This window comes from Phalaenopsis equestris, unplaced genomic scaffold (assembly GCF_001263595.1).
Source record: "Phalaenopsis equestris unplaced genomic scaffold, ASM126359v1 Scaffold000428, whole genome shotgun sequence".
NCBI lineage: Eukaryota > Viridiplantae > Streptophyta > Magnoliopsida > Asparagales > Orchidaceae > Phalaenopsis > Phalaenopsis equestris.
This window is the reverse complement of record NW_018164869.1, coordinates 6,118,364-6,143,448: the sequence shown is the minus strand read 5'-3', so window position 1 is coordinate 6,143,448 and position 25,085 is coordinate 6,118,364. Positions and strand designations below refer to the sequence as shown.

Below are 25,085 nucleotides of genomic sequence, written 5' to 3'. Positions count from 1 at the left end.
TTTTAGCTCGACAGACATTTTCTCATGTATCTAATCTTCCAAATATTTTGAGTTAACATGCTTTGTTAAGAATTACAATAGGAAATTATTTATTCCTATAATAAGTTATGAGAAATAAATTATTTCCTTAATATAGGTTGAAACTTTCTTTCCTAATTTATATTTATTTCCTTGGACTATGAATCATTTGTTTCCCTATTTTATGTTATTTCCTATATCTCCTAATAATTATTATGAATTAACTATTGGAGATATTAGGTGATATATCTTTTTTTTTATTATTTTTCCTATTACATAATTTTTGTAAGGGTTATTTATTCCCCCGTTCATATCAATGAAACAATATGAAGTATTTCACTTTATTTCGCATTATTCTGAATTTCAGCATGGTATCAGAGCAAAGTTTCATATTCTAGCCATCGACCTTCCGTTGAGAATTGTCGGACTCCCTTCCTGCCATCCTCTGTGCGGGAAGGGAGGGGCACTCATCTTGGTGTTTAAAACAAATATTTTTTCTCCTTCTCTCCTTGCAAGCTTTGTCTGCTGGCCAGCCCTTCTTGAACCGAAAGTCATGTGACCTACCCGTTTTATTCTGCTCCTCCTCAGCCTCGCCTTACCAAGTTGGGATCGAGCACAGATCTCACACGTGTGCGGGGATGCACCCTTATCACTAGGATGTGGTTGGGGTTGCTCGTTGAGGAAGAGCACTCTGGCGCTGTTGATTACATACGCCTGAACTCCCCCGATCTCAAGAACCTTTCGAATCTCCGCCACATGAACCACATCGTGGTAAAACAACCGTCGTATCTAAATCACGCGATGCCCGACATGTCGCTTCAAGCGACAATAGAGGCAGAATGCACTAGAGTCGGCGTCCCCGCAGTCGAGACAGAACATGTTGTGTTCATTGCATGCGACGTCCGCATGAGTCGAGTAAATCGAGCAGGGGGTCGTGAGCAAGGGCTCCACCAGCGATGCCGCCACTCGCCTCACCGTCGTCTCGCCGGAGATATCGTTGTTGTCGATCAGACAATGCCGGCAAAATCCATCTTTGTCCCTTTCTCCTGCAATAGTTTTTTCTTCTCTGACCCAAGCTTCAAGGGGAAATGTATTTCTAGGCGCTTTTCTCCTTCTTCCGCATCCAACGACAACCGCGATCAACTAAAAGTTAGTTTTCCTGTAGGTTGTTTTTTTCCCTGCAAAACTCAAAATTCAGCCAAGCATGAATCCAACAAATTCAGCCAAGTCTGAATATCTCTTCTACGTCGAAACATATGACAGACAAAACTCAAAATTCAGTCAAATTTGAATTTAGCAAATTCAGCCAAGTCTGAATCTTTTTTTAACGCTGAAACATATGACAGACAAAACTCAAAATTCAGTCAAGCATGAATCTAGCAAATTCGATAATCAAAACGACCTATTTTTCTTCACTTCTCAGCAAGTTACGAATTATTAACACACATTCCAAACTTGAGGGGGAGTTTTAAGAATTATAATAGGAAATAATTTATTCCTATAAGAAGTTACGATGAATAAATTATTTTCTTAATATAAGTAGATATTTTCTTTCTTAATTTATATTTATTTCCTTGGAATAGGAATCATTTGTTTCCCTATTTTATGTTATTTCCTATATCTCCTAATAATTATTATGAATTAACTATTGGAGATATTAGGTGATATATCTTTTTTTTTATTATTTTTCCTATTACATAATTTTTGTAAGGGTTATTTATTCCCCCGTTCATATCAATGAAACAATATGAAGTATTTCACTTTATTTCGCATTATTCTGAATTTCAGCATGGTATCAGAGCAAAGTTTCATATTCTAGCCATCGACCTTCCGTTGAGAATTGTCGGACTCCCTTCCTGCCATCCTCTGTGCGGGAAGGGAGGGGCACTCATCTTGGTGTTTAAAACAAATATTTTTTCTCCTTCTCTCCTTGCAAGCTTTGTCTGCTGGCCAGCCCTTCTTGAACCGAAAGTCATGTGACCTACCCGTTTTATTCTGCTCCTCCTCAGCCTCGCCTTACCAAGTTGGGATCGAGCACAGATCTCACACGTGTGCGGGGATGCACCCTTATCACTAGGATGTGGTTGGGGTTGCTCGTTGAGGAAGAGCACTCTGGCGCTGTTGATTACATACGCCTGAACTCCCCCGATCTCAAGAACCTTTCGAATCTCCGCCACATGAACCACATCGTGGTAAAACAACCGTCGTATCTAAATCACGCGATGCCCGACATGTCGCTTCAAGCGACAATAGAGGCAGAATGCACTAGAGTCGGCGTCCCCGCAGTCGAGACAGAACATGTTGTGTTCATTGCATGCGACGTCCGCATGAGTCGAGTAAATCGAGCAGGGGGTCGTGAGCAAGGGCTCCACCAGCGATGCCGCCACTCGCCTCACCGTCGTCTCGCCGGAGATATCGTTGTTGTCGATCAGACAATGCCGGCAAAATCCATCTTTGTCCCTTTCTCCTGCAATAGTTTTTTCTTCTCTGACCCAAGCTTCAAGGGGAAATGTATTTCTAGGCGCTTTTCTCCTTCTGCTTTCTCTGTCAGCAGAATTATTGGGTGTGATTTACATTTTTTTTTTTGCAGCTAACGACAACCGCCGTTAAGTAAAAGTCAGTTTTCCTGTAGGTTGTCTCTTTCTCTGCAAAACTCAAAATTCAGCCAAGCATGAATCCAACAAATTCAGCCAAGTCTGAATATCTCTTCTACGTCGAAACATATGACAGACAAAACTCAAAATTCAGTCAAATTTGAATTTAGCAAATTCAGCCAAGTCTGAATCTTTTTTTAACGCTGAAACATATGACAGACAAAACTCAAAATTCAGTCAAGCATGAATCTAGCAAATTCGATAATCAAAACGACCTATTTTTCTTCACTTCTCAGCAAGTTACGAATTATTAACACACATTCCAAACTTGAGGGGGAGTTTTAAGAATTATAATAGGAAATAATTTATTCCTATAAGAAGTTACGATGAATAAATTATTTTCTTAATATAAGTAGATATTTTCTTTCTTAATTTATATTTATTTCCTTGGAATAGGAATCATTTGTTTCCCTATTTTATGTTTTTTCCTTTATCTCCTAATAATTAATATGAATTAATTATTGGAGATATTAGGTGATATATTTTTTCTTTCATATTGTTTCCTTTTTATTATTTTTCCTATTACAGAATTCTTGTAAGAGTTATTTATTCCCCCTTTCATATCAATGAAACAAAATGAGGTATTCCACTTTATTCCGCATTATTTTAAATTTTAACATGTTTTATTTTGACACTGTCTGTTGAGCTAAAGATGATTTAAGGAGTTCATTAAGAAATTCCTAGTACACTAGCATTCATTATTGCTGGAAATTTGAATTACATAATAAAATAAAAATGCTAATTCGTTATTAATGACTGCGAGAAAGAAACTCAGAAAATTTTCTACACAAAATTAACTTCAATGATTTTGGTGCAATTTATATGTTTTGTCCAATCCGACGACCTCCTCATAAAGTTATGAAGATCAGTTGAGAAATTTAAGCATAAAACATAATTTTTGTTTTTTTTTTGAAGAAAAATTATACATCAAAACTTAAAATAATTTTTTATTTACCAATATATATTCATTTCAAGTCATTCTAGCATTCCCACTTAAATAATTTCAGAAATTGAGAAAAGCTAGTTATTTCATATATAAAGATAAACTAAAGAAAAAATTATAAGAAAAAATTTTCCCCAAGCAATTCCCAAATTAAATCTCACTCAGCACTCACCAAGAAATAAATTATTCAGAAGACCAAAAAATAAAAAAAATAAAAAAAATATTTAAAGCTAATTAATTTCCTAAATCTGCATTTCAACTAACAATCAGGAACAGCCGCCGGCAACGAATGAACGCCCCCTTCATCTCCAACTTCAAGTATATAACTAACCACCACCGCCACTACTTCATAGATTACAAATTTGCATCAGACTAACTTTTTGATATATCATAACCCTCACCAACCATTTTTGCAAACTATAAACTTGAATCACAACTAATTCTTTGTACTACATAATTCTCAAAGGTTTTTTTTGAATGTTATGGACCTGCATCCCCACTACCAGCAACCCTCACCATCAATTTTGTGGACTTAATACCTTCGTTGAAGCTTAGTTGCAGTGATGATATATTTACATCATCATTTGATACAATGGACTTACATTATAGCAATCTTGGGTAAATTTCAACTCCTGCCATTTATACCATGCGGTCCTATAACTTTTGATCAAGTTGTCAGTGCCTATATCAAAAACATTGACAACCATTCTACGCATAATATTATTATACTGCTTGCTAATAATGATAATGATTGAGTTACCTGAAATCACATTAAAACTATATTACTCTTGTCTTTACCGACTTATAATTATAATAATAGTATAAAATATGTTAAACATGATATTTATGATCATGACATTTGCTAGAAGCTAAAAATCAAACAACTGATCTCTAGCTTCCATTGTCAAATGTCTTTATGCCTTCATAACGGTGTGCTAATATTTCACAAATGATGAATGATATTTGTGGCATCTATTAGCACCAAAACATTAATTGCCTCACTTCCCTACTTATATATTGTCATGCAAATATTATAGTGATGATAGTACATCACATGATACTAACAATCATGTTTCTCAGAATCACCAGAAAATATGATTTTTTTCTTCAATACGTAGGCTTTCTATTATTTTATAGCAATATCAGATATAGTACTACATTTATGCAATAATATGGTGTTTCCACAACAAAAGAATGAGCAATATTCATCTCTTATCTACAATTGCTCTACAACCATAATAGCAATCACTAAAGAAAAGAATAAAATAGTTGCATAATTTATCATTGCAATTTTTTCAACTTATAAATTCCTCCAAAATTTCATGCTATTCCTTTCAAATGATATTTTCACTTATAATATTTGTTTTTAGTGGATTAGCTAGCAAAATTTTCATCAAATATCTTATTACCAATGAATAAAAATTCGCTAGCTATCTCTAAAAAATTATATTCCAAAGAATTTTTTTTGCTAAAAAATTTACTTATAGATTATTGTTTGAGTTTGATGTCTAAAGAATACATGCCAAATTCATTCATCATAAATTTCATTCAAATTATGTTACAAATGAGATCATCAATATATAAATGCAAATTAATGTATATTCTCATCATCTTTGAATTTATGATTGAGTGTGTTCAGAAAGAACTTTAAGAAAACTTTTCTTAGTAAAATAAGCAGTAGATAGTTGTACAAAGCTCTTGGTGTAACTATGCATGCCTGTATCTCATTACTTTTCTTTACGTTTCCTCTTGTGCAAGAGAGAACTCACCTATACACCTGCTGAATTATTGAAGTACACGACTGCCAAAAACAAGTAGAGCAAAATGAGCTATGGCATTGCATTGCCTACTTAAGGATTTGGGAGCCTTTACAATAATAACTCTCAAATCTTTAATTGGCTAAAAAATATCACCATTACTTACTTTTAAAAAATAAATTACACTTTTAATGTATAGATTTTTAACTCCTAGGTGTTGTATATATACATATGACATCATGCATGTTAATTTCTCTAGAAACTTTGCTTTTATTTCCACCCTTTGGAAATAAATTATATATTAAAAATTTTAATAGCAAATATTTAGCTGATTTTTTTTCTTTTCATCAATCAATTGTATAAATGTATTCTAACGTAGTTTTTGTTTATGCAGCTAGAAAAAACCAACCCATATATTTGGTTTACCTTCAAAACTTCAAGGAAGACTCGATTGGCCTTTTAAGAAATTTCATGTAATAATCTTATTACTATATTCACTTACATTAATCATCATAATCAGCTCTTTCCATTTTGTAACTAAAAAAATAACATTTTTTTTTTATTCCAAAATATCTATGAATTTTTAGTTTTAAATTGTTAAGAAGATAAGAACACGAACACGGACACGAACACAACACAAAATCATACAACATAATTATGTCAAATTATCATCCTTCTCAAGGGATAATTTAAGGTTCTCAATGACCTCAGAAAGTAAAAATGTGAACAAGAACAGATTTACAATCCTTATTTCGCAGCACTGACATTGGCGAGGGAACAATGCCTTCCTTTATCTCTCGTCTTCGATGCATCTTTATAAGTATATTATTATGAAGCATTTGAATCTTACGCAGCTTTGGCAAATCCAACCCTAAGGTTGCCATAGTCAAACTCTGTGTGATAGACACCCATGAATACATCACCCAGAATCCTGTACCCAAATCAGAACATAGGAGCTTAGTAACCCAAAGTAAACCAAATAATTTCCTGAATCAATCGATAAAAAATATAAAAGAAAAGTCCAGTTAGTTTTCAGTTTGAACCAAAGCGAATTGTTGCATGCATAATGTATCCATACTTTATAAAATACCTTTTCATTATTATTATGTGTGTTTAAACATAATCAAATTTATATGACCTGTGGTTCAGTTTTCATTCTTTCTAAGTTTGGTTTTGAAATATTTGAAGCCAAATTAAATCATAATAACATCTAACATGCAGAGAGAAGAGTGGTAGATAAGGAACGTACCAAAGTGGGCCACGAGGAGGGGGTACGTCCAAGGCTGAGAATCCACTGATGCATTGGGCATCAGCTCCACTTCCCACCTTCAGAATATACTGAAAAGAAAAAAAATGCTCACTGCATTAGAATCCTGACAGAAGTAATTCAAGTAGCAAATTTTTGCACATCAAACAAATTAAGAAAAAAAAAAATCGAGAGAGAAATTTTTACTGCCATAACTGATGCTGATCTTGTAAAAAAGCATTAGTTAATAATGGCTCAGTGCATGTAAATAATGTCAAAATATAGGACTACCTGCTCAGCTGTAAGGTCAAATATCTTGCCGCCGATAGTGAAGGAAACACTAGGCATGGAAGAAATGGCATTACAATCAACAGAGGACTCTCTCAAGGGACTCGGCACTCGGTAGCACAACTGCATTTTCCCAAAAAAAATCATAAGCCTAAACAGCGCGAAAAAAAATGTAGAAAATAATCGGGAAGAACTTTCACCTGATTGACATGCTTCAATATGAGTTCCTCTGTCTCATTATGATTTAGCCGATTTTGCATCCAAACAACAGCCATCTCGCAAGCTGAACACATGGCATCACTCCTACCAAGGGAGGATTTACCTCCATTTTCCTCAACCACACTCTCAATGCCAACACTTCATTGAATAAAATTTATCAGACTATAAAAAATAAAACAACGAAGATATGTTCTAAAGAGCATGCAAGATGTTGATTTCTCACCCTATTGCATGGGTCCCATCGAAAATACAGAGATCAATCTGAGAGCATATCTTATTTGGTTGTGCCTGCAATGTAAGTCAATATTATAGCATATTAGCTTGCAACCATGTAACCTGAGGTAGGTTAAATAAGCAATAGGTGAATTTGTAGCTGAAATAAGATCATTTATTCATACTTCTTCCAGCAACATATCTAAAATTTGTTGGCCATATTGAGCAACTACTATCTTGCATTCTTGGCTAACAATACCAGCAGCTCCAATCCTTTGGTTAATTTCAGTAATAACTGTCTGTATAAAAGCAAACCAAGTCAGTATACTAGAGTACCTCCAACACATTTTGAGAAGGGGGCCTATAATAACATTCATTAAGATATGACAGAACAATTTCCAAAATTAATAAACATAACTTCACTCAAATAGGCTCACATGTAAAAATGCATGAGCAGGCACCCACATTTTAAGATACATGCAAGCATGCATGCAGGCAAAACTATGTCTTTGGAATAGATGTAAATTAGTCTTGTGGATAAATAAAGAATCCTTGAATCAGATGAAATGTTAATGGTTAGGAAAAGTGGCAGTTTGAGTAACAAAACTAAGATAAAAACTAAAAGAAACATAATAGGCCTAGATGAGTGAAACCAAAAGAGTACCAAAGAAAATTATGTGATTTGACGAGATTCACCCATTTCTGGTCACACAGAAAGATTGTCCACTAATTCTAGAATTTATTATGAGTAAGAAATTTGGACGTTCAAATAAATATTATTCACACTTCATCCTTCTGATTTTTTCTTTCATATTGTTGTTTTTTTTCTCCAAGTAACAATAGTTAGTCAAAACGTGTAACAACCTGTATTTGACCCATTTCCAAATCGAACTGGCCCAATGTGAACATTTCCTGCAGTCTCTCAATCCTTCTTATATCATTGAATCATGACCGTAGAGTGTTGAGTAAAAGAGAATAATTGGGTGAAATGCGAGGAAGGAAAGAGCGGGAAGCAAGAGAGCATGGCTGAATTGGTACATAACAAGGAGCATGTGAATTCATTTCCAAGCACTTGAGCTATGCCAAAAGAGAGGAATGTGACGCGACGTCGATTGAGATTTCATGGAGATGGGATGCGACAGTCAAGCATTCAAAAGCGATCTTCCAAGCATGCTGATAGCTGTCAATCACTTGGGGTATGCCAAAGGTTGGTATCATGATCAAAATGTTAGGTTACTTACGATATCGATCTTGTAGGAGACTCTTTATTGGTTAAGGAATAAACAAGCTTCCTCATTAAGGGTGTAATTCTTTACACTTATTTTCATATTTTTATTCTCAATAATATATTTGAAAATTGATTTATTTGCTCAATATTTAACATGATTATTAGTGGTATGATGTGGTAGGTCACTTTAACATTTATTTGTTACATAAATTCCTATAAAATGTAAGTAAATTATTTTGATTGCTGAAAAATATGTGGTTTACAGAAATTATAAACTATATTGATATATAATAAATTTCATCTATACTAACTATTAAGTTTTCATTTTAAATGTTTATTATAATATAAATTGAATATAAAATTGAGATAATATATATGTGTATAATATATGCATTGTCGATATATTTTTTATAATATTGACCAGCTAGACTAACGAACCCATAGAATGATCACTTTTTCAAAAAATAATTAAATTTTCATATCATTAATGCCTACATTTTCTAGTTTTAGAGTGACATAATAAACCGATTATAGACATATATGAAAAAATAAAAAGAAAATGATGAATATTTGATGAGTATTTATAGATGTATAAATACAATATAAATATAAGTTGATATTCTTGTATTTGGATACAATAATTATTAGTTAGCAAAGGAAATTATTTATGAACTCTGTTATTCTGATAAGCACTATTAAATAGTTCTCATATTTGAATTTTGAAAATCTAGTATTTTATACATTTCCTATAACCATTGTGGTATAATATCAAATTTTAGTCGTACCATTTTCTATGCTCATATTTATGTCATGTGCCTTGCAATTGTTACTTGGTGGACCTCACCTACTAAGGTTGTTTATTGCGAACTCACTTCAATTATTTTATAACTTTTTAGGTTTAACTTGTGAATCATTTAGGATAGAATTTCAAAACCTTTATTTCACGTATGCTGTGAAGGTGATTAAGGTTAGATAATTTAGTTGATTTCATAAGAAAATTATTTCTATGATGAATTATTACACCAGTTAAATTTTAATTATTTGTAGTAGATAAATTAGCAGGTCATATTAAATTTAGATGCTCTGATAATTTTATTGGTGAAAAAATAAACTTGAAATCATATGTTGATATTCTTTAAAATTATTTCTTAATATTGATCTCACCTCTTCCTGTTAGGTTTCTAAGTTTCTTTCCAAGCCTGGTGGTCAAGGTTTGACAAAAAAACAAAAGAAAATCCATAAAAATGAATAATACAATATCATATTTAATATCTTCCCAATTTTTAATCATCGGAAGCCTTGTCTAATAACTCAATTTACAACCATTTTCTGACAGTTATCTTTGCTATTAGTAGAATTAATGCAAAAACTATTCCTTAGTTAACATCAAGCAAGTTAGATGCATGGTCGCTCTCCCAATTGTAGGGGATTTCTCCTTTTAGGTGGGAACCGAATCAAAGTCATATATATGTGCAAACAATTCACAAACATAAATGTGTTTGCGCAAAGAGAAACTTTAAGAAAAGCAACATCAAATTAACGATATTAATAAAAAATATCAAAAGAAGCCCGAGTAAAACTAGGGGAACAAAGTAAAAAACTAGTCAGCTACGCTACAGATTTGTAATACTTACTGTTGGTCCAGCGATTAAAGAAGTGCCAGAATCAGCTATAGCTGCACAACTACCAGAACAGAATCCTGGCAATCCAAATGAAGAATCAGATAGAAAAAGAAAGTGGATTCACTATATCGGATGGATTAAAAGCACATTGCACCAGAAATAGAAGAATTTGAGAAAATAGGGAGTTTGACTGCCTACCAGTACTTTCACCACCAATAAGAACATCTCCCATATTAAACTGCAACACACAATATCAGAAATTTGGTAGTTTAGTAGGGGCAATGATTAGCAAGAAAACAATACACGCATGAATTATCACCATCACTGGCCTCATCCAGAAAAAGGGGAATTTTACATACCTAGCAAACAATTCTTATGTATTTACATATCTCACACCTAAACTTTTATATTTACATACGTAGCAATTTTGTGCTTTAAATTGTGCATGAAAATGTGTATCTCACTTTTAAAAAGTGGAAATAGCGTTATTTATGTGATATCAATCATTTGAGTATTATGTGTGTAAATATGAAAGTTTAGGTGTGAGATATGTAATATATTAGAATTGTGTGCTATTTATGCAAATGCCACTCAAAAAAATCACATTAATAAGAAATTGAATTTTAAATTCAAAATGAAATAGGCAACTAAAACCTCAACCTGCCAGTATCCCTTGAGAGTCACTGGGACATATGTGTGCTGACCTATGTAATGTTTTGGATCAGAACCTCCAAACACTATTTCACCTCCATCACCATCCTCTGAGTTCCTATTTAACCAGAAAGAAAAAATAGGATCCTCGATGAGACCATGATCGACCATGTTGTACCTGCATGGAATTATTCAAGTTGGTCAAAAATTATTATCACCTTTCAAACAACATAAGACACAAAAATGGCATAACTCGTGTCAGTTGTGTGCATAGCACCATTTCACCCTTCCTGGAATCTTGTGCAATCCTTGTTGATGAAAGATTACTAAGATATATATCTACAAGTGAACAGAATCTTTCATGCCAGCCCTTTCTAATATTCCGCAAAGCTCTCCCTCAAATAGAGAGTTGGGTCTACTCGGTTAGCCTAAGTAAAATCCCATTGAACAGAAATTATTTTTTGAGTATTTGGATGACTTAATGATATCGGAATAACATGATCTTGGGCTCGTTAGATTAGTCTCATTGAAATGCAAAATTTGACTATAAACATGCCAAGATTTGGAGACAATTTGGTCCCTCAATCAAGCCTGAAAGTTTTTAAATATATACAGAGTGCTTAATCAAAACTCATTTGAACTCGAATAAGATTACTTCATATGTTGTTAGTCAATTATCATTAAGACGTTTATTTTGATTATGAAGTTGCTAAAATCCGAACATAGGTGATCATGAATTTAACTCTTAATGTTATCCAGCTCAATAAGAAGTGAGATTCATGCTCAATAAATCAAGTTTGTTGGTAATGTATCAGTTGGCAAACTTTAAAATTTGATCTTTAATGTGTTCCCGTGTCTTTTTTTTAATCTTGCCATAAATTTGCAATAATAAATCATAAATCCTAGGACCAACTCCTCACCTACTCAGCATTATATCTTGTAGCAGGCTGAAAAAGACCTAATGAATGATCAAAAATAGACAAAAGCAGCATGACCAATCCCAAACTTCACGTTTCTCATTCCATTAAGGAATGAACTAGGCCACCACAACTGTCTCTGAAGGAGAGTAGAGTTGTACACGGCAGGGTATGAAAACATGTCATATACGCTCTACTTCCCATACTAGAAACCATGAACTTAGTTATTGGCACCATTAAACATAGTTCATAATTGCGGTTAGTGCTCTGGGAGCAGATAGAGCCGCCCTTTAGCAACGCAATCCTGCGTGTGATGTTCAGAAGTGATCATTTTATTTAGTGGAGATGACACTACCAAACATTGAGCAATTTTAATGGATTACAATAAATCAAATTCTAACAATCTTCACTAAATGCATTCTCACGCTCCATGAAGTAACTCGAAGAAAAACCAAGCTAATCAAAGCCAGAAACTAATAAGCTTACCATACTGGTACCACATTGTCAACTGATATTTCTTTAAAACCAAGACCAAGTATTCCGTCAAATTTTGCCACCAAGAAAGTGGTACCAGGTTCCTTGGTGGCCTCAATAAAAACCTGAGAAAATCGTTTACATCAATATCTCCTCCATGGAAATAGTCATATTTACCTACAAATTACTAAAGATTTCTACACTACAAACCTGATCTTTCACGAGAAGATCACCAACGCCAACATGATCCTGACTCAGGAAACCTGCAATGGCTCCAGTCCCATACTGAATAGCAGCAGATTTCCCTGATCAGACACACGAGAGAAAATCATAAAAAGAGATTATAAGAGGGGTCTTTAAATGAGAGAATCACGCAGCTATAGAAAGAACAAATAATACACAAAGAAGGTTTAAAATCTAATATTTTGAATGCATCAATTAGCTGATAGGGAAAGTAAGAAAAGGAGGTTTGAAGAGGTGAATCAAAAAAAGTAAAAAATCACCAATGCGAACAAGATCATTCAAGCATCCTAAGCTAATCCTCATTGATCATAAATTCATGTTAAAAATCACTATGTATGCATTAAAAATGAATAAATTCTATAACTCAAACAATCAATTATCTTGATTACTAATGTCAGGGGAGCTTCTATCAAGAATAAATTATATTTTCTTAAATAAAAAGAAGTAACAGATTCATTTGAAATAGTTAATCAATGTTGACACAAATTTATGAAAATTAAACCAAGAATAGAAAGTCCTATCAAAATTGTCACAATCATGTATAATAAGTCGACATTCAAGGATCATGTCTCTCGACAAACAGAAAAGTTTGATGCATACAGACTTAGAAGCTGCAGTAAAAAATTGCTATTTTAGCTATTAAGAAATTCTTATTAGAAAAGAAAGTTCACCAACCCGAGGGCAATTACTATTAAGTATAAAATAATAGCAAAAAAGATCAAGTACTACAAAAGATGACACAAAAAATTATGGGGTTTGGTTCAAGTAAGTGTCTCACTAAGATCAATAATCCACCAAGTTTTCAGAATAGGGATAAAGGTACCACTTTACTTAAAAGAAAGATAATGCAATCACATACTACAAAATGAGAATTAGATGTAGAGAGGGAGATATTGTTGTTCCAATTACTTTCCTCTCCTCTGTTATAAGATTCCAAACAAGAACTATGCTTTACTATGACATGTTGACCTCATTTTTGGTGAAGTCTCTTACTCTTCTTAGAGCCTAGAATCTAGACTTAGGGATTCTTACCGACTTTCTTAGAGGACTAGTCTGACGTCCACACCGATTAGAAATTCGAGTCACTTCTTGACTCCTCGCAGTTTCATGTGACTGGTTCTAAAATACTCAATGCTTAATTGAGTCGATTAAGACCAGCACGACGAAACTCGAGTCGAGTACCCTTAGGATCTGAAACCATAAGAAAGCCCATTGCGACTCCCGCGTGCTTGCACGATGCACGAATACCACAATGCACACGTCGACGCGCACAATTATCGAGATTCACACCACCTGCACCTGTAAGAGGCTCTACGACCGATCACGACCGAGAATTTTAAAGAAATTTGAATTTGACGTGTTTTTGACCCGACTGTCGACGAAGTTGTCCAGACGGCCCTGGATGATGAAACGGACTGCACTGGTGCGTCCAGAACGTCGAATTTAGCTGGGGACGACACTCATTTTGATATGTTTGGGGTCGAATCGTGTGCGAATTGGGGAAATTTTGAATATATTATATTATTATATATATTAATATTAATATAAAGATATAGAGATAGATGAGAGAGGGCGTGGGTGTAATTTGCCCTAAATCCCCAATTTTCCTCTGCATTCGGATCGTCTCCCCTTCCCAGTCGCGAGCCGAGCCCCGTCACGAGGGTTGACTCATTTTCCCTCTCGACATTCTTTGCCCGAGGCGTTTCTTCCCGAAGCTCCTTCTGCTTCGTTTTGCTGTGTGGGAAGCTCTTTCGGAGAGGTTGACTCTGGTGCTCTTGTTCCCTGGGTCACGAATGCGGCAATTTCCTTCCTTCCCGATGGTTTTTCACTCTGCGCCTCTGCCTGCGATTGTTGGTTTCTTGTTGGGACGAGCGCTGGGTTGGCCTCACCCTCGGGTAGTTTCCTTGCTCTTCTCCCCTCTCTTCTGCGTCTATAAAAGGCTGGTGGGGGTGTCTTGCGGTGAGGTGACGAAAATTGCGAATTTGGGGGAGACTCTGCCGAATTTGTTTCTGGTACCTGTGAGCCTAGTGTTTGGGAAGTCTTAAGGTTTTTCTTTTCTTGTTTGCAAAATCTCGAGTGAGGTACATTTCTCATTTTTCTATGGTTTCTTCTCTACTCGACATAGGTTGGACGTGGGCTTGAGCAAGTTTCTTCTTTTCTAAAAAAAGCATAATATATGTATATATATATGTGTGTGTGTGTGTGTGTGTGTGTGTGTATATGCATATATGCATATGTAGGGAGTTGTTTGCCTTAGCTGGTATCTCATTATATATATGTAAGGAGTTGTTTGCCTTAGCTGGTACCTCATGTTAAGCTTGCTATCAGTTGCTAGGCCTTAAGAGATCCAGTTGGGTCTGTTTTAAATGTTTCATATTGTTTAGCTAAGGATGTTAGGCTTGCAAAAGGCATGGTTCAGCTCATACCTATGTACAAGTTATATATATGTAAGGAGTTGTTTGCCTTAGCTGGTACCTCATGTTAAGCTTGCTATCAGTTGCTAGGCCTTAAGAGATCCAGTTGGGTCTGTTTTAAATGTTTCATATTGTTTAGCTAAGGATGTTAGGCTTGCAAAAGGCATGGTTCAGCTCATACCTATGTACAAGTTTTCTTTTCTTGTTTGCAAAATCTCGAGTGAGGTACATTTCTCATTTTTCTATGCTTTCTTCTCTACTCGACATAGGTTGGACGTGGGCTTGAGCAAGTTTCTTCTTTTCTAAAAAAAGCATAATATATGTATATATATATGTGTGTGTGTGTGTGTGTGTGTGTGTGTATATGCATATATGCATATGTAGGGAGTTGTTTGCCTTAGCTGGTATCTCATGTTAAGCTTGCTATCCTTTAGAGATCCAGTTGGGTCTGTTTTAAATGTTTCATATTGTTTAGCTAAGGATGTTAGGCTTGCAAAAGGCATGGTTCAGCTCATACCTATGTACAAGTCTTAAGGTTTTTCTTTTCTTGTTTGCAAAATCTCGAGTGAGGTACATTTCTCATTTTTCTATGGTTTCTTCTCTACTCGACATAGGTTGGACGTGGGCTTGAGCAAGTTTCTTCTTTTCTAAAAAAAGCATAATATATGTATATATATATGTGTGTGTGTGTGTGTGTGTGTGTGTGTATATGCATATATGCATATGTAGGGAGTTGTTTGCCTTAGCTGGTATCTCATGTTAAGCTTGCTATCCTTTAGAGATCCAGTTGGGTCTGTTTTAAATGTTTCATATTGTTTAGCTAAGGATGTTAGGCTTGCAAAAGGCATGGTTCAGCTCATACGTATGTACAAGTTTTCTTCTTGTGTTCTTGTTACATCTATACCTTGACAATGAGACTTGAGGGCTGTTTTAGCCTTCTGGGCTGAGGTTTTCATTGTTGTGCTGGTTCGACATTGGGGCTTGAGGGTTTTTTTAGCCTCCTGGGCTGCGGTTCTTTTTTTTACTGTGCTGGTATATTGAAATTTCAGGAAGTGTTTTAGCCTCTTGGGTTGCAGTTTTCTTTGTTGTGTTGGTTTAAGGTTGAGGTTTTTGAAACTTGTTTTGGGGGGCTTGGTTTTGTTCCCTGTTGCTGCCTCCCTATTTAAAATATATGTTGAATGTAATATTTGATTTTTGGAGGCCTTTGGAACTTGTTTTGAGGGCTTGATTTTGTTCCCCACCGCCTCCCTCTTCGAAATCTATGCAGGATGTAATATTTGATTTTTGGAGGCCTTTATAACATGTTTTGGGGGCTTGATTTTCTTCCCTGCTGCCTTCCTATTCGAAACCTATGCAGGATGTAATGTTTGGCTTTTAGAGGCTTTTGGAACTTCTTTTGGGGGCTTGATTTCGTTCCCAGTTGTTGCCTCCCTATTCGAAACATTTGCAGAATGAAATAATTGAGTTCTTGGAGCCATTTGGAGTTTGCTTTGGGGTCTCGGTTCTGCTCTCCTGCTATTGGAAATATGAATGCATGGTTTCTCTTTTGTTTCAAGACTTTTGGAGAGTTTTGTGTTGGTTTGGTGGCTTCCTTGCTGCCTCTACCCGTGAGCTTGTTGGTTGGTGGCTGTCTTTAATCCCCTAGCTGCGGGCACCTGATTTGGTCTGTTCCCTGCTACCTCTACCCGAAGACACCTGTTTGGGTTCATTTGTGTTGTGTTGTGTTGGGTTTATGTCTCATTAAAGTTATTGATTTGAGATAGAATTGGATGATTTAATCTTTGTGAATTGAATACTTCAATCTTTGTTGTTTGGAAGAATTGGAATGTCCCTTTTCGAGGAACGATCTATTAAATGTTGGAGAGAGTTTAGGGCTCAATCATTTGAGTTGAATTGATTTCAATAAAAAAAAAAAGAAAAGAAAGAAAGAGATGAGAATCCTTTTAGTATCTGAAGAAGGTATAGTTGTGCCTCGGAGCCTTTTGGATTATGCCTTCTAGAGATGTGTTGGAGTTAGCACTTGGGAGCGTGCCCCATTTCATTGCTCAATCAAGGAGCCACACCGGTTGAATATTTTAGACTAACCCTTCTACCGCTTTGGCTTTCCTTTCGAAATTAATTTTGGAAGCAGGTTAATTTTCTTTTGCTTTTCTTGTTTTTTGGTTCATTTTCCTTGCTTCTTAGTTTAGGTTTTAGGCGCTTATGTCCGAAACATAAGTGCGTAAGTATAGCTGCGGCTACATGCGAAACCGTCAAGCAAGGTCGTAAGTTGGACGGTCTTTTTGGGTTATTTGGCCTTCATGATAAAGACATTCGGTGGTAGAGCGGAATAATGTTCCATTCTACGACATCAAGACCCGACCTAGAGAATCGGTGAAATGTAGGATGACAATAATATTCACCGACACCAGACTAGCATGACACTCTTACCTTCTTAGGTTGTTGGTGGTTCTAGCCCGACGGTGTGATCAATTTATGGAATTTCATATTTTTATAAAAATGATAAGAACAGTACAATCAAAATAGATACACTATTTACAAAAGAATTTTGACTACAAAAAGAAATTGATATCACTTTTTTTTTATATGCATGAAACATATTTGCATGTCATATAAATTTTAAATAATATAATTCCACTTGTTAATTGTCAGTACTGGGCTAAGAAATACCCTCAATTACCCTCCTAAGTTGATATAGTAGGACATCTTTCTAGTTGAATGTCGGGTTCTATACATACGGGTGACTGATAATTGCTTTTGGAGTCCCTCGAGAATACCTAATTCTGAGTCTAGCCTGACCCGAATGCTTACGGCTTTCTTTCTTTCTTCGAATTTTTGTGTGTTTTCCTACGGTTTTATCAAAATTTTTGTAGAGCACTCATAATTTTCTCTGAATTTTCCTCGTGTTTTCGACGGTTTTCCTTCGATTTATTGTGGGTCCTCTGCCGCTCTTTCTCGAGTCTTTTTAGGAGTCGTCGGCTTGTCATATATATAGGTTTGTTTTACATTTACAACGTTTATTTTTGTTACTGCACACTTTACTGCATATACACATAATTCATGTCTGCAATATTACTCTTTACTGTTTACCGCGTTTCGTAGCATGTTCTCTTTTATAATTCATGTTGTTTCCACATACTTGCTGGGGACTTTTTTTTAGGTTAGAGGCCGGTAGGACACCTGGTTTAGAAAATACCCAGTAGCGAGCCACTGACCCAATAATTGTACATTTATATACACCACAACCTTGGGCTTATGATCGATATGTTAGGGAGCTTAGAGTAGTCTTTCCAAGAAGCCGAACGTGGAAGCAAGGGGACGGAGGGCGAAGGTCGAGACCACGACAACGAGGTGTAGGATGTCTCTTTAGAGTTAAGGTCCAATCGTAGAATAGTCGGGAAGTCACCGGGATTTCCCGGATCTATGACATCCCTTACCTTTCACTCCATTGACTCCTGAAAATAATTGTTTCTCTTTTGAGTCATTCCCTTTTGATTTCCTAGCATTTAACCTTGGAAACCTAAACTTTGCAATCTTGAAGAGAAAACATCTGATTCTAATCAAGAGTCTTCTTAAGTGACTTTGGTCATTTAAAATATAATTAACTATAGGGGTTTGTCTCTATAGGGAACTTAAGAACTCAGCTTATAAACCCTATTTAATCTCCTGTATTAAATAGGGGAACTTGTAGGCTTATAAGAAGATTTCGCAGACCACACGGATATCACAAATCTTTTAGTTTACCAGCAAGTTGCATGCATATCCTTCAGGATAGTGTATTATTTGTGGTATCTCGCTCAGCCTCTTAAACTATCGAATATGTGAGGTCCGCTCGGTCTCACTTTTTTAAAACTAACATATAAATATTATTTTTTAAAAAATCAGATATATATATATATATATATTAAATTAAATTTAAATTCAAACGACGACCATTCATAAATATAAAACGGTCGACATGACCCAGAACTTATTATTTAATCAGACTCGAATAAGAACACTTCTTACTTCTTAAAGAATTTGAACTGTCAAAACTTCTTTTCTCAAATGACACTCCTATACTCTCTCTTCCTTTTCATTTTTCTCTCACCCTGTTGCTTCTTTTTATTATGAGATGCGTTAAACTATTGATTTCTTCCTTGCATCAAGAAATGATAGTTATGAAAGATTAAGTACTGATGGAGCTTGAGTTAAGCAGCCACAAATATTTGAAAAAAAAATGAATAAATCTTGAATTTATTAGCAACCACCAAGCATGAAAATCAAACCTTATCTAAGAAGATCAATAAATTTAGATTTTTACATGCAACAATCTTCCACTTGGACTGTGAATTTAGGTGAATCTACTAGGTGATTGTGTCTGATTACTTCCATATGTGACACCTTTATTCATTAGTCATGAAAGTTAACCATGCTTTATAATGCCTCCGTCCATACACAAAAAATCAACAAAACTTTATTTTATTATTTTATCACTCTTTTATTTTAATTTTTTATTTTTCCTACACTGTTAGTATGGTGGGATTGATAATGTGAGTGGGAGAATAGATAATGACGGATAATCTACACAAACGGTGATTGTACAACGACCGGATGTCAAAAAAGGGCAGTTTCCTGCTGTAAACAGCAGGTGAGAGCTGCGTCAAGAAAACAATAGGCAAACGGCTAGTCACTAAGGTGCCAACAGGGAGGGGGGTACACCACCTGTTCCCAGGCAAGCTACAAACGCATCATTTACAAAAGAAAATGATACAAAACTCTGAAGAGCACAAACATCGAACAAGATCTTTCAACATTCACCAAATCAAAATTGAAAAAACCAGATAACCACCAAAATATATATAAAAGTCTTATTGTTGGAAACAATCTAGCCAAAAAATTGTAGATCATGAAAGAAACGGAAAATGACAAAAAATGTGTTGGAACTAATCTCAAATTGCATGCTATGCAGCATGTTTGCCGAAATCGTAGGTAGTTCTTGGATTCCACGAGTAATCCCACAATCCCATGGCTTCAGCCCCCGCATCATTCTCCTTGGCTAGGAGGAGCTTCATTCTCTTCCCAGGAAACTTCTAAAATAGATCTACCACAATCATAAGTCATAACAAAGACATTGTTTTGTTGTGTCTGAGGCAACTTCACTAAAGAATCTATGCTTATGTCCATTCCATACAACTATAGAATATCTTGCTAAACTAAATAACCGTCATTTTTGGCACAACCAGAGCTGGAACTACACAAAGGTAGGTATTCTCATGAACCGAGCCTCAATTCATTAAATATAAACATGCTTCTCCCACTTCTCGTTCCCGGCTGGAGACATTTGATAAACAAGTCTGTTTGGAACAACCAACACTTGGATGAAATCTATGACATGTTGAATCTCCTCGGTGGTACCACTCAAAATATATCATGTTAGTCAGGATATCCAGTAACTCCTTCAACAAAGGATGCCCCTTTTCTGGTATTAGCTCCTTGGACTCACTGTCTTTTAGGACAACCAATTTTATCTTATTGGAGTCTCTCTCATGGGCTCAACATTAATCACTAACATCTCTTCCTCATTAGCTTTCAGTTGATACTTTTTTGTGGCATCACCTTCTTCAATGTCTTATGTATCACTGTCCATTTCTTTAACTATTCCAATTCAGTGAGATATTAATCTTTTATTTAGGCAATCTGATACAATATGCCCAAAATCAAGGCAATTAAAGTAATTCTTGATAGGGACAGATTTAGGAGTGTCGGCGGCTTCTACGTTTTCTCCACTCTATATAGTTGGCTCTTTTGATGGGGTCAGTTTAGTTTCTCCACATAGTGTACACTTTCTACCTAATCCGTTGGCTTAACCCTATTTAAAGGATATGTGAATCTGATATTGCCATGTTATCTCTCCACCTTCAAGGCTAGAGTTCAGACATCCTATAACACCCAATTTAGTTATAACTACACCGCATTACCGATAGACGATCTCAGTCCCTCTAAATATCGAGCTACAATATTCTCCTATGGTTGCATCAACCCAAACTTCAATATAAACTACTCAAATTCAGTGGTGTACTTCTATAAGGAATGATCTTCTTATTGTGAGTGAAGTCTCAAGAACATGCCCAGCCTGTAAGGTGCTAGTAAATTATTGCACTACATCACTCACTTTATTTTTTCGTAACATAGAAGTGTACTCTTCTTTAACTTAATGGTGACTTGCTTTACCATTCTGTTATGGGGGACATCCTTGTACTTATTGACACAGTCTTCTGTGTAGAGCCACTGGATGAATTTGTCTGGAACTATATGACCTATAAAAACCGGGTAGGTTAGTCTTTACCCCAAAATCCTAACTTATCTGATATTTCATATTAAATTGTCGAATCAATGATTCTTCATCGCTGGAAAATTCTTGATGAAAGTTAAAGAATTGATTGTTCTTGAAAACATTACCATTTCATTAATGTCTTGGGTTTATATAGAGTCATATAACATTTACAAATAAATCCCTAGACCTAGACTTCTCCTATTTACAAATAGGACCTTATATTATATACAAATCTCACACTCCTCAGGATGGGCAAAAAATATCCATTAGACCCATCTTGTCACATAACCTAGATAAATCTAATAAGTTAAGTCCTCTGGTGAGGTAGTCAGCCACGTGCTCTCTGATAGCTACATAACTTAGCTCCAGTAGTCCGTTATCCAGTTTTTCCATGATGAAGAACCTATCAATCTCCACATGTTTGGTTCTATCATGTTGCATCAGGTTATTCGATATGTTGATCGCCGACTTGTTGTCGAACCACGACTTCATTTGAGCTCCTTGGTCCACCTTGAGCTCCACCAACAATGCTCTCAGCCAAATCATCTCAACAACTCTTAAGGCCATGACCCTATACTTTGCCTGTGTTGTTGACCTCACTACTACATGTTGTTTCTTGCTCTTCCAAGAGACCAAGTTGCCCCCTACGAACATGCAGTATTCATATGTGAATCTCTTATCATGCATACAACTCACCGAGTCAAAGTCACAATGGCCCTCAATGCTTACATGTTCATTTTTCATAAATATCAACTCCTTACCTAATGCACTCTTCAGGTACCTCCGAATCTGATATACTGCATCCATGTGACCCTTCCTCGGATCATACATGTAACGACTCACCACATTTACTGTAAATCATATGTCGAAACGAGTGTGACTCAGATGGATGAGACGACCTACCAACCTCTAGTACCTCTCGTATTCAACTGACCCTCATGCCTTTATGCTCAACTTTCTCTTCTAATCAATTGGTGATACTACATGCTTGCATCCCAACATGCTTGTCTCTGTGAGCAAGTCTAGCAATACTTTCTCTGAGATAGAACAATGACCTCTGCTCCAATAGCCACCTTAATGCCGATGAAGTATCTAAGTTGTCCCAGATCTTTCACCTCAAACTCTTTGCCCAAATTTGTCTCCAACTAAGCAATCTCTCCCTCATCATCCCAGTGACAATCATATTATTCACATAACAAGAATATTAATGTGACTGCCATGTCATCAAAAAAACATTACGGTCGACATTGATCTGTTGATAGCCCATGTTTATCATTATTTTCTTGAACCTGTCAAACCAAGCCCGATGGGACTGTTTGAAACCATACAGTGTGATTTTCTCAATCTACATGCCTAACCCACTGTTCGGTTCGTGTTGAAACCTGGCGTATCTTCGTGTATACCCCTTCTAGCAGATCCCATGAAGAAACACATTTTTCAGATCCAGTTGGTCTAACTTCCATCCACCAATCACAGTCAGAGAAACGAGTGTATTGGTTGTGCTCATCTTTGTCACTGGTACATATGTCTCATCATAGTAGATGAAATGAATCTGAATATACCCTTTCCCCACCAACCGTTTTTGTAGCGATCAATCTTTTCTTCTGAGGTCTGCTTTATTGTGAAGACCCATTTGCATCCGATCGTCTTTTTCTCTGTCGGTAGCAACGCGAGCTTCTATTTCCTGTTCTCATCAAGAGCACCAGGTTCGTTTAGCATTGCAGCCTTCCACTTTGAATCTTTCTTAGCCACATGCCAACACTTAGGTATAGAGATAGTATACAAATATGCAATGAATGCTCCATATAAAGGTGATATGTTAGAGTATGAGACAAACTAGGCAATGTCATGTAAGAAACCAAAACAAGCAGAAGTATAACGATGAGGAGAATGACTTGCATTGTTGCAAGAGGTCCTACTTAAAATCATGGGAGTGGGAGGATAATAGAAAGGAATCATATCACCTGTGTAATTGAATGTTGAACTGTATGGTGTAAGTGACTCAGGTGTTGGGTAAACTGAAAAAAGGAAATTGTTGACATGGTGACACGACAGACACTGTTCCCTCGTTTTGCCTTTTCCTCATTGTATATTCCCTCAGCTCCCCTTGAGCTTGAGTCTCACCACCTTCGGGCTCATTTTCCTCATTTTTCGGCTCTTCCATAGTCGATCCTTCTCACACAAAGGGATAAGACAACGTTCCCACCTGTACCAATCTCTCACCATCACTACGCTCCCCCCTCTCGCCTCATACCTTCAACATCTGACAAGTCACCAAAGGGTAAGGTTACCTCCAGAGTGTAGTATGGTTCTAATTCTCTAAATGTCACGTCCATACTCACAAACAATCTCTTCTCTATTGAGCTCCAACAAACATACATTTCTGAGTGACATAATAACCCGCAAGAATACAATTCAAAGCTCTGAGATCCAGCTTCCATATTGAAGTTCTATTATCCTTTACAAAACATACACAACCAAATACCTTCATGGAAGGATCCCGCCATTATCTCCTTTCAATAATTCACTAGGAGGTCGTCACTCCAATATTCTTGAGAGCATTTTGTTGATCAATTGAGCGGTTGTCAAAATAGCTTGCCCCTACAAGTGTTTTGAAACATTCATCGAGATCATGATGCTTTTGACTACCTCTAGAAGGTGTCTATTATTCCACTCTACTACGTTGTTTTGTGTTGGTATGTATGGATAAGTGGTTTAATGTTGTATCCCTTATGCAGACAGATACTCCCCAAACTTCTTGTAGGTATACTGTCTCGTTATTAGACCTCAATATCATCATTTCACTGTATTGAGTCTGAATTACCTTGTGAAAGTCTTTAAAACAGGCAAGCACATCATTTTTGTTTTTCATCGGATATAACTAACACAAGAAAAACAATCAATGAAAGTCACAAAATATATGTAGCCATTCACTTAAGTTGTAGAATAAGGTCCCCATACATCTGAGTGTATCAAATCAAAAATACAACTCTTATTACTATATCTAACATAAGAGCTCTTAGTGTGCTTAGCAAACTCACAGGCATTACATATAAGTTTTTGTTTATTTGTCTTTTCATACAAAGACAAATACAAAAAACTCAACAAACTAAATGAAGAGTGTCTCATGCACTTGTGATGCACCAGCAACACATCCTCCACACTCCTCTTAGATCTCCTACTCCAACACTCTCTACCATGGTTGTTAAGGCCAAATTCATCCCCTCTCTATCCAAGTACCAGAGTCCACTATGTCATGTGCAGTTCCAAGTCTCTAGACAATCAATGAGTTTTAAGTAAGTTTATTCATTCATTTAATTGGAATAATCACTTAATATTAGAGTACCATCTAATATTTTTAGAATTTTTCATATTGTTTCACGGTCAATGATCCCATGGCTCTAGGTTCATGTTATCATGTATGACATATGTGCTTCATAAATGAAGAACTCATAAGAACCGTTAAAATAGCACAATGTAAGTTATGCTAAAAAATAACGAACTAGAAAGAGAGCGACAAGCTCGAAATCAGCTGCATCAAATCATTATTACCAACAGAAGCAAAACCGCACATATCTAATCCCAATTTCTAATTAGTAAACTCCCCTAAAACAAATTTAATCTTGCCACTTTGGCTGCCCATCTTTCAATTTGCCTAAGATCGTTACACTAGTTCAGCTCCAGGTCGAATTAATGCCTCATCTTCCTGATATTGTCCATTCAAACTATTTCAATATACCGCGTAAAAGTCGCTTTCAAAATTTTCTCTTCGGCATAATTATTGGATTTATGTTTTGTTATTTTGACCCCCAATTAATGAACTAAAGTAAAAGGGCACTTTTGTAATGTGGTACCGCTCACCTACCACATCTCACCTACCGC

The 25,085-nt window shown here is 35.9% G+C and overlaps 1 protein-coding gene across 2 annotated transcripts in view; it reads right to left on the bottom strand.

Annotated features, from left to right (window-relative positions):
* Window positions 1-5,989: 5,989 nt before the first annotated feature.
* Window positions 5,990-25,085, bottom strand: part of LOC110027512 (aspartic proteinase oryzasin-1-like) — a 23,658-nt gene continuing 4,562 nt past the window's right edge. For both annotated transcript variants that reach the window (XM_020728978.1, XM_020728979.1), the window contains 11 exons: window positions 12,441-12,535; window positions 12,243-12,355; window positions 10,849-11,017; window positions 10,387-10,426; window positions 10,201-10,265; window positions 7,524-7,637; window positions 7,349-7,413; window positions 7,107-7,263; window positions 6,910-7,029; window positions 6,622-6,710; window positions 5,990-6,303 (listed from right to left, as the gene is read on the bottom strand). In XM_020728978.1, the coding sequence (XP_020584637.1) occupies window positions 6,219-6,303; window positions 6,622-6,710; window positions 6,910-7,029; window positions 7,107-7,263; window positions 7,349-7,413; window positions 7,524-7,637; window positions 10,201-10,265; window positions 10,387-10,426; window positions 10,849-11,017; window positions 12,243-12,355; window positions 12,441-12,535 (1,112 nt within the window). In that variant the 3' untranslated portion in view covers window positions 5,990-6,218. The remainder of the gene's footprint in view (window positions 6,304-6,621; window positions 6,711-6,909; window positions 7,030-7,106; window positions 7,264-7,348; window positions 7,414-7,523; window positions 7,638-10,200; window positions 10,266-10,386; window positions 10,427-10,848; window positions 11,018-12,242; window positions 12,356-12,440; window positions 12,536-25,085) is intronic.